General features: G+C 47.2%; 1 protein-coding gene across 1 annotated transcript in view; it reads left to right on the plus strand.

Moving 5' to 3' along the window:
- Positions 1–2,148: 2,148 nt before the first annotated feature.
- Positions 2,149–10,644, plus strand: part of ntrk3b (neurotrophic tyrosine kinase, receptor, type 3b) — a gene marked incomplete at its 5' end in the record, with an annotated part of 30,728 nt that continues 22,232 nt past the window's right edge. Inside the window, 4 exons of the mRNA XM_079997928.1 lie at positions 2,149–2,363; positions 2,816–2,890; positions 3,121–3,192; positions 3,318–3,386. Of these exons, the coding sequence (XP_079854054.1) occupies positions 2,149–2,363; positions 2,816–2,890; positions 3,121–3,192; positions 3,318–3,386 (431 nt within the window). The remainder of the gene's footprint in view (positions 2,364–2,815; positions 2,891–3,120; positions 3,193–3,317; positions 3,387–10,644) is intronic.

Below are 10,644 nucleotides of genomic sequence, written 5' to 3' on the forward strand. Positions count from 1 at the left end.
TCCTCTCTACAATAAACTGCTCCTGGCTTGTTCCAGCTAGCCTCCTCTCTAATATAAACTGCTCCTGGTTTGTTCCAGCTAGCCTCCTCTCTACTATAAACTGCTCCTGGCTTGTTCCAGCTAGCCTCCTCTCTACAATAAACTGCTCCTGGCTTGTTCCACCTAGCCTCCTCTCTACAATAAACTGCTCCTGGCTTGTTCCAGCTAGCCTCCTCTCTACAATAAACTGCTCCTGGCTTGTTCCAGCTAGCCTCCTCTCTACAATAAACTGCTCCCGGCTTGTTCCAGCTAGCCTCCTCTCTACAATAAACTGCTCCTGGCTTGTACCACCTAGCCTCCTCCCACAATAAACTGCTCCTGGCTTGTTCCACCTAGCCTCCTCTCTACAATTAAATGGTGTCTACAACCCATCGTCATCTGTGTCTCTGTGCCGGAGGGCCCTGAAAAGTACACTTGGGTGGTGTGTGGCAGGCGGAACTGCCACAGTATAGTATAATATATAGTGCATAGTGTAGTATGTTGTACAGTATAATATGTAGTGTATAGTATACTATTTATTGATAATATAGTATGTAGTGAAAATATGTAGTGTATAGTATGTAGTGATAATATAGTGTTATAGTATATAGTACATAACAGTATAATATATGGTAAATAGTATAGTATGTCATGTATCGTATGTAGTGATAGTATAGTATGTAGTACATAGTATAGTATAGTACATAGTATAGTATGTACTTGTAGTGACAGTATAGTATGTACTATAGTACATAGTATACAATACATAGCATAGTATAGTATAGTATGTAGTGATAGTATATAGTGTATAATATAGTATGTAGTATTGTATATAGTGGAGTAAGTAGTATAGTATGTAGTACATAGTATAGTATGTTCATTCTGTGTAATATTTTAAAATCGCAGCCTTTGTGATTTGAAAATTTATATATATACCAATATATTAGTATTGGTTTGGATTAAGTTAATCAATCAGCCCTACAATACATTACATGTGATAGTATGTAGTGTAAAGTATAGGATGTAGTACATAATATAGTATGTACTTGTAGTGACAGTGTAGTATGTAGTATATTATATACTAGGACTGATTGATTAACATAATTCAAACCAACATTGTAATATATTAGAACTGTTTTCAAATCACAAAGGCTGGGATTTGAAAATGTTTCACAAAGTAATGAACAGATCTGTCAACATGCAACATTTATGAATATTCCTTCTGATATATATTATAACATCTATTATTATTATAATATATATCACTCTAACATGTATTATTATAATATATATTATAATATCAATATCATTCTCTGATGAATAGTATAATATCTATTATATTTGTTTATAACATCTATTATTATGATATCTATCATTATAATATATATCATAGTAGCTTTATCATTCTGTAATAGAAATTAAGATTTATATGACTGATATAGATAATATGATAGATGTTATAATAATTGATATTATTTCATCCATCTATCTATCTATTAGCCCATTCACCCCCCCTCGGACCCCTGCTGTTTTCTATGGTCAGCCCATTGCGTCACGGGGCTCCACCTCCAATCAGGATGCAGCTTCGAGCCGAGCAGCCCGCGCGCCTCGCTCTTCCACCAGAGCAGCTGGATCCGCGTCGGCTCCTGTGAATCTGTTCGGCGGTCCCCAGGTGCTGTTTCCCCCGGTCCCCAGGTGCTGTTTCCCCCGGTCCCCAGGTGCTGTTTCCCCCGGTCCCCAGGTGCTGTTTCCCCCGGTCCCCAGGTGCTGTTTCCCCCGGTCCCCAGGTGCTGTTTCCCCCGGTCCCCAGGTGCTGTTTCCCCCGGTCCTCCGGTGCTGTTTCCCCCGGTCCTCCGGTGCTGTTTCCCCCGGTCCTCCGGTGCTGTTTCCCCCGGTCCTCCGGTGCTGTTTCCCCCGGTCCTCCGGTGCTGTTTCCCCCGGTCCTCCGGTAGCCCTCCAACTTTTTTCTCCACCAGGAGGAGGCTCCTCTGGGGCTCCACCGGGACTGCTGCTGGTCTCCTGCGTGTCTCCTGCGTGTCTCCTCCGGGACTCCTCCGGGTCTCCTCCGGGACTCCCCCGGGACTCCTCCGGGTCTCCTCCGTGTCTCCTCCGGGCTCCTCCAGTTCCAGCATGGAGCTGGGTCCAAGCTGGAGGCTGCTTCTCCTCCCCGCGCTCCTCCGGCTCCTCCGGGGCTCCGTGCTGGACTGCCCTCCCACCTGCCACTGCTCCGACACAGAGATCCGCTGCAACCGGTCCCACGGAGGAAGCTTCTTCCCGCTGCTGGCGCTACAGGGCGGGAACGGCAGCCTGGACCTCGCGGACCTGTTCTCCAACATCACGACCATGTGAGGAGATCTTACTGGAGGTTCTCCTGGAGATGCTCCGCCCCTCCACCAGGAGAACATCCTCCACCAGGAGACCAGGAGAACTTCCTGCTGGTGGAGCTCCAGATGGACCTTCTGCTGGAGGTTCCCGTGCTGAAGTTTCTCACGGTGGAGGTTTTCCTGGTGGAGGATGTTCTCCTGGTCTTCTGGTCCAGGGGGTTTTGACCTGCTCATGCTGAACTTTAAGACTTTGTATGTGGATCTTCTGCCTCTTCATCCTCCCATCATTATCATTCATCTACCTCCCCTCCCTCTCCCTCCCCATCTCCTCTCTCTCTCCCCCTCTCTCCCCCTCCCCCTCTTACCCTCTCTCCCCCACCCTCCTTCTCTCCCTTTTCTTCCTCCCTCCCCCTCTCCTCTCTCTCTCCCCCTCCCCCTCTTCCTCTCTCTCTCCCTCCCCCTCTCCCTTTCAGTCATGTAGAGAACTGGAATGGTTTACAAACTCTCAGAGACGTCGACATGGAGCTTTACACCGGACTGCAGAGACTGTGAGCCTGTCTGTCTGTCTTCCTGTCTGTCTGTCTGTCTGTCTGTCTGTCTGTCTATCTGTCTGTCTGTCTGTCTGCCTGCCTGTCTGTATGTCTGTCTGTCTACCTTCTTGTCTGTCTGTCTGTCTGTCTGTCTGTCTCTCTGCCTGCTTGTCTGCCTGCTGTCTGTCTGCCTGTCTGTCTGTCTACATGTCTGTCTGCTTCCTGTCTCACTGCTCTGTCTCTTCCAGAACCATCCTGAACTGTAACCTTCGCTCCGTCCAATCACGAGTCTTCGCCCGCAACCTGCAGCTCCGCTATATGTGAGTAACAGCCAATCAAAGGCTGGAGCTGTGATGACAGCGTGAAGCCGTTCTCTGATTGGTCAAGATGTTTTAAGTGTCTTTTGTATCTGTTCCTCTCATTCCTTCCTCCTGTTCCTTCTCAGAAATCTTTCCCAGAATCCTCTGCTCTCCCTGTCCTGGCAACTCTTCCAGCACCTGCAGCTCCACGAGCTGTGAGTTACAGTCTGACGCTCTATCACTACAGTCTGATGCTCTATTTCTACAGTGTGACCCTCTATCACTATAGGCTGGCCCTCTATCACTACACTCTGATGCTGTATCACTACCATCTGACCCTCTATAATTACAGGCTGACACTGTCAATACAGCCTGACACCTTATCACTACAGTCTGACACTCTGTCACAAAAGTCTGGTGCTCTATCACTACAGGTTGATGCTTTATCACTACAGTCTGACGCTATATCACTACAGTCTGACGCTGTATCACAACAGTCTTTCGCTCTATCACGACAGTCTGACGCTCTATCACTACAGTCTGACCCTCTATCGCTACAGGCTGATGCTCTATCACTACCGTCTGACACTCTATCACTACAGTCTGACCCTCTATTACAACAGTGTGACACTCTATATCTACCGCTACATCCTGACGCTATATCACTACAGTCTGACACTGTATCACAACAGTCTTTTGCTCTATCACTACCCTCTGACACTCTATTACTACAGTCTGATGTTCTATCACTACAGTCTGACTCTGTCACTACAGTCTGACTATCACTTCAGTCTGACCCTCTATCATTACAGGCTGACACTGTCACTACAATCTGACTCTTTATCACTACAGTCTGACACTATCACTACAGTCTGACCCTCTTTTGTTACAGGCTGACCCTCTATCACTACAATCTGGTTCTCTATCACTACAGTTTGATGCTTTAGCACTACAGTCTGACCCTATATCCCTACAGTCTGGCATTCTATCACTACAGTCTGGCACGCTACCATTACAGGCTTACACTCTGTCACTACAATCTGATGCTCTATCACTACAGTCTGACGCTCCACCACGACAGTCTGACACCCTATCACTCCAGTCTGATGCTTTATCACTACAGTCGGACGCTCTTTCACTACAGTCTATCGCTCTATCATTACAGGCTTACACTCTATCACTACAGTCTGATGCTCTTTCACTACCGTCTGACCCTCTATCAGTACAGGCTGACACTGTCACTACAGTCTGACCCTCTATCACTACAGTCCGATGCCCATCACTACAGTTTGATGCTTTATCACTACAGTCTGACCCTATATCACTACAGTCTGCCACTCTATCACAACAGTCTTTGGCTCAATCACGAAAGTCTGACCCTATATCATTATAGGCTGACCCTCTCACTACAGTCTGATGCTCTATCATTAGAGCCTGATGCTCTCTCACTACAGTCTGAACCTCTACTATTACAGGCTGACCCTCTATCACTACAGTCTGCCACTCTATCACTACAGTCTGACTGTATCACTACAGTCTGACCCTCTATCATTACAGGCTGACCCTCTATCACTACAGTCTGATCCTCTATCATTACAGGCTGACACTGCCACTAGAGTCTGACTCTTTATCACTACAGTCTGACACTCTATCACTACAGTCTGATGCTCTCACTACAGTTTGATGTTTTATCACTACAGTCTGACCCTACATCACTGCAGTCTGCTGCTCAATCAGGACAGTCTGACCCTCTATCACTACAGTCTGACGTTCTATCACAACAGTCTGACACTCTATCATTACAGGTTTATACACTTTGTCACTACAGTCTGAAGTTCTATCACTAGAGTCTGATGCTCTATCACTACAGTCTGATGCTCTATCGCTACAGTCTGACTCTATCATTACAGGCTGACCCTCAATCCCTACAATCTGACGCTCTATAACTCTTTTATCACAGGCTGACACTCTATCACTGCAGTCTGACCCTCTATCACTACATTCCGATGCTCTATCACTACAGTCTGACACTCTATCACTACAGTCTCACCCTCTATCATTACAGGCTGACACTCTGGCACTATGGTCTTTCACTCTATCTCTATAGTCTGATACTCTATCCCTACAGTCGGACCCTCTATCATTACAGGCTGTCCCTATATCACTACAGTCTGACCCTCTATCATTACAGGCAGACACTCTGTCACTACAGTCTGAAGCTCTTTGACAGCAGGCTGACACTATCACTACAGTCTGACCCTCTATTACTACAGTCAGACCCTCTATCATTACAGGCTGACACTGTCACTACAGTTTGACCCTTTATCAGTACAGTCTGACACTATCACTACAGTCTGATGCTCTATCACTGCAGTCTGATGCTCTTTGACAACAGTCTGACACTCTATCACAGGGGCGGGCAAAACTTTTTGGCTCAAACATTTCGTTTTTAAAACTGATCGGCTGAGGTGAAAAATGAGCAAGCATAAAGTCTAAAATATATGTGAAATCTATTTCCTCTTATCCTCTTTCCTCTTATCTATTTCCTCTATCTTCCTCTTTTGTAATTAATAAATTCATTTTTAAATAAAAAATTCAACAACTCACCATTGATGGATTTAATGAGAACAGCCAAATAACAGCAGCATCCTCTGTTCATACTCTATGTTAGAGCCAAATAACAGCAGCATTCTCTGTCCATACTCTATGGGAGAGCCAAATAACAGCAGCATCCTCTGTTCATACTCTATGGTAGAGCCAAATAACAGCAGCATCCTCTGTTCATACTCTATGGTAGAGCCAAATAACAGCAGCATCCTCTGTTCATACTCTATGGTAGAGCCAAATAACAGCAGCATCCGCTGTTCATACTCTATGGTAGAGCCAAATAACAGCAGCATCCTCTGTTCATACTCTATGGTAGAGCCAAATAACAGCAGCATCCGCTGTTCATCCTCTATGGTAGAGCCAAATAACACCAGCATCCTCTGTCCTGACTGTGGGATGTTTGAAAAGTTGGTCTCATTCAGTTGAAGCATAAATCGTCTCCAGTTTAACGGAGATGAACTTCCCCTTTAGCACAGAGTCAGACTGGAGATCAATCAGCTCCAACTGTAATTCCTGCGGCGCTGCCTCATTATCAATGACAGGAACATGACACCAGCTCAAGTCACTTCTCAAACTTTTCAAAATCAGAGAATCCACGGCAGAATTCTCCATACAGGTCGGCCAGCGATTTACTGTATTTGCTGGCATGTTGTTTAGAGAACAATGTAAATTTTACCTTGAAGGCTTTCACCTTTGAATACATGTTGTACACAAACTGATCTTTCCCTTGTAGCTTCACGTTCAACTCATTCATGTGTGCCAGTATGTCCACAGCGAACACCAAATCACAAAGCCAGTGTGCATCTTCCAGCTCAAGAAAATCATCGTCTTTCCCCATTAACTCCAGAAATGCACTCGCTGTCAGATTTGCACTTTGTTTGTCCGCTGAATTTGTTCTTGGTGATGCATATGTGGCGATCAGGTAAAATGGAGACAAGTGACTTGACATCAGAGAAGGCCCGGCGTCATCTGGTGGTACCACAAGTATTACAGGAAAATAACAGTGAAATGAGTACTACAAATTTAAATATATTATAGGATTGTTGTTAATGTAAATGCCTCGCGGGCCAAATTTAACAATGCCGCGGACCGGATATGGCCTGCGGGCCGTAGTTTGCCAACCCCTGCTGTATCACTACAGTCTGACGCTCTATCACTACAGTGTGACTATCACTACAGTCTGACACTCTATCACTACAGTCTGACTCTCTATCACTATAGTCTGATGCTCTGACTACAATTGGATGCTCTTTGACAACAGGCTTACACTATCACTACAGTCTGATGCTCTATCACTATAGGCTGACACTATCACTACAGTCTGACGCTCTATCACTACAGTATGATGCTTTATCACTACAGTCTAACACTCTATCACTACAGTGTGCCTATCACTATAGTCTGACCATCTATCACTAGTCTGACGCTCTATCACTACAGTTTGATGCTTTATCACTACAGTCTAACGCTCTTCCTCTACAGTGTGACTATCCCTACAGTCTGATGCTCTATCACTACAGTTTGATGCTCTTTCACTACAGTTTGAGGCTTTATCACTACAGTCTAATGCTCAATCACTACAGTCTGACGCTCTATCAAGATTCAAGAGGTTTAGTACAACTTCTCAACCTCCAATGCAACTCTTTATTCATTCTTAAATCATCAAGAACTGCTGCATTAACTCTGTCCTGTGGATGACCTATTGGACGAACATGTACATGGAAAAGCATTAACATAGAAACAAACAACATGTATATAGAAAAACATAAACATAGAAACAAACATTTGCATGGAAAATCAAACACAGAAACAGACCGGCATTTACATGAAAAACATAAAAATAGAAACAAACAACAACATGTACATGGAAACACATAAACAAAGAAACATCAGGCGACATGTTTCGACAAAACAGAGTTAAAGTCCAAAAAAACTGGAACAGAAATTGGTCACGTGGCCTCTTCCTGTCAGAGTTATGGCAGTAAATGACAGAGAAAAGGAGAGGGATGTAGCCAGGTGTGTGTGTGTGTGTGTGTGTGTGTGTGTGTGTGTGTGTGTGTGTGTGTGTGTGTGTACTGGACTTTTCCCAATTAGCTCTGGTGTATAAGGTCGGTATTATATTGTAGCCTCCAAGCAGCAGAAAAGGCCCCGAAGCCACCCCTGAGTCCTGCAACCGTACAGACACTCCACTACTGCAGGAAAGCCCCGAGCACCCTGCCCTGCAGCCACAAAAGACCCCCAGAAATCCTATGGAGCAACAGCCACACCCAGCCCGGAGGAGCATAAACCAGTCCCAGACAGCGTGAGGAGACCCTGCACCCCTGAGGCGCACACATACTACCCGCCCCCATGTGCAGGCACAAGGCGCAGTCGCAGGTGTGGAACCCGGGCTGCGGATTGCAGGTACAGCCCACAGGCCCGGAGCCAGGTCCCGCACCGACAGACCGACACTCCGCCCGAACCACCCCTTCCACAGACGGGACCCCTATGCCCAGTGATGCCCCGTGCAAAGGCAAGGCCCGAGGTGCGAGTGCCGGTGCAAGTCCTCCAAGCACGTCGAACCCGAATTGCAGGTACAGACCACAGGCCCGGAGCCAGGTCCCGCACCGACAGACCGACACTCCGCCCGAACCACCCCTTCCACAGACGGGACCCCTATGCCCAGTGAGGCCCGAGGTGCGAGTGCCGGTGCAAGTCCTCCAAGCACGTCGAACCGGAATCATTCACACATCTCCTGCCACGCAGACCCTGGTCTGGTGGAGTGTTGTTCGGAATAAGATTTATGTGCAAGTATATGTGTTCTAAGCTAATATGAGTGTGTGGCTGTTTCTCCTCCCACACGCAACCCAGAGACACAGACCATGGGTTTATTGTAGGGAGTATTGTAGACCACTTACCTAGACCCAGGTCAGGTGTTGCTGCTCAAACCGCACCATCCCCACACCACATACCCTTGCCACCAAACTGAGGCCAGAGAGAACACCTGGCCGAAGCCTAGCCCCCCCCCCCCCCCCACCACCACCAAGCAGAGAACAAAAAATGGGGGGAAAAAAGCCTAAAATACAGACTCAGTGTTGCACAGGGTTGCTGTACCTGAAAAGGACAGACTCTGATGCAGGGTTCATATACCTTAAATGATACAACACTGGACTCTGAAACAAGGTTCCCAATATCTTAAACCAACAAAAACATCCAACAAAACACAACTGGTTCCCTTCAGGGGACCTGGTTTCCTGTAGCAGCATGGTCCACGGGCTTCCTTCCCCCAGGCCGAAGACAGACTGCTCCCTTCTCCCTTCCGGAGTGCGGGGCTTTGGGCTGCTGTGCTGGCTGGTGAAGATGTGGCTGGACTTGGCTGTTGCGGGGGCTGCTTGAAGGGGTGGACTGGCTGCTGGGCTGCTCGATATCCCGGCAGCGGCTAGGAACCCTAACCCTAGAAATAGCTAGCTCCCAGCAGTTACCTGTGGTGGTTGCTGTGGCTGCTTCTCTGCTGGTCCTCTGCCAGACACCCTGGATGCTGCTGCTGCCACTCGGGAGAGGGCTCTTGCTGTGTCCCTTTCCCATGCGGTAGAGTCCTTGTTCAGGTGCCAGTGTGGGAGTTTTGCCTGCCACGCGCAAGTAGTTTAGTGTAGAGAGTGGGCCAGCTGGAACAAGCCTGGAGCACATGGACACCTGTCATGACATGGGCTCCTCTCCTGAGTGTGTGTGGGGATGGGACTTTTACCTGTTGCTTGTTAGCCCAACTAACAAGCAGCAGGTATGCTGCCACAGTGATCCTGGGCCCCAATTTCCGAGACCCAGGTCAGGTATGTCTGACCATACCATCCCCACACCACAGAGTGGTATTGAAATTGCAGGATGGACGAGAGCACGTCGGGGCATGAGCGTGACAAGATGGCAGCTGCCCGCCACATCCCGACCCACATAGCTCGCACCCCACTCGTCCCACAAACCCTAGGCCTATTATGTGGTGTATGTACTGAGTTTAAGTTCTGGCACTGGGAGAGATAGGCAAAGCACAACCAGATCAATGTAGGGGTGCAGCAGGCTGGGCAGCAGCCAAGCGAATTCCGTTTTAATAAATTTTTTAATGATTGGTTCTAATCGGATCTCAGGACAAATGTCCCAGGTCCAAATGGTTCATCTCAACCTCGATCGCTACAGCCTGAAGACCTTCATCACAGTTGCTACAGACAGAACAGGCAGAATTTGCAGCCGAATGTTGAATAATGTGGCTCTATTTGCATTAGATCCTATGGTTGTAACAGTGATATGGTTGTTATGGAGATATCGTTGTTATGTGATATGTTGATTTACATATTAATTTCAGAACCATTGCAACAGTCTGATCAGAGTTTACGGAATAAATTAATTTGGTCATTCTGATATCAAGAGAGAATTGTGGGCAATATGAGTTTTAATTTAAAATATTTTCAATATTGTTAGCCATCTGGAGGGCGTGCTGCTTGTTGCTGAGGTGTATGTTACTGTTGCTAGGCGACTGGAGGGCGTGCCGCTTGTTGCTGAGGTGTGTTTCCTGTTGCTAGGCAACTGGAGGGTGTGACGCTTGTTGCTGAGGTGTGTTTCCTGCTGCTAGGCGACTGGAGGGCGTGACGCTTGGTGCTGAGGTGTGTTTCCTGTTGCTAGGCAACTGGAGGGCATGACGCTTGTTGCTGAGATGTGTTTCCTGTTGCTAGGCGACTGGAGGCCGTGACGCTTGTATCTGAGGTGTGTCTTCTGTTGCTAGGCGACTGGAGGGCATGACGCTTGTTGCTGAGAAGTGTTTCCTGTTGCTAGGCGACTGGAGGGCGTGACGCTTGTTGCTGAGGTGTGTTTTCCGTTGCTAGGCGACCGGAGGGCATGCCG

Source organism: Zeus faber (genome assembly GCF_960531495.2).
Source record: "Zeus faber genome assembly, chromosome: 3".
Lineage (NCBI taxonomy): Eukaryota > Metazoa > Chordata > Actinopteri > Zeiformes > Zeidae > Zeus > Zeus faber.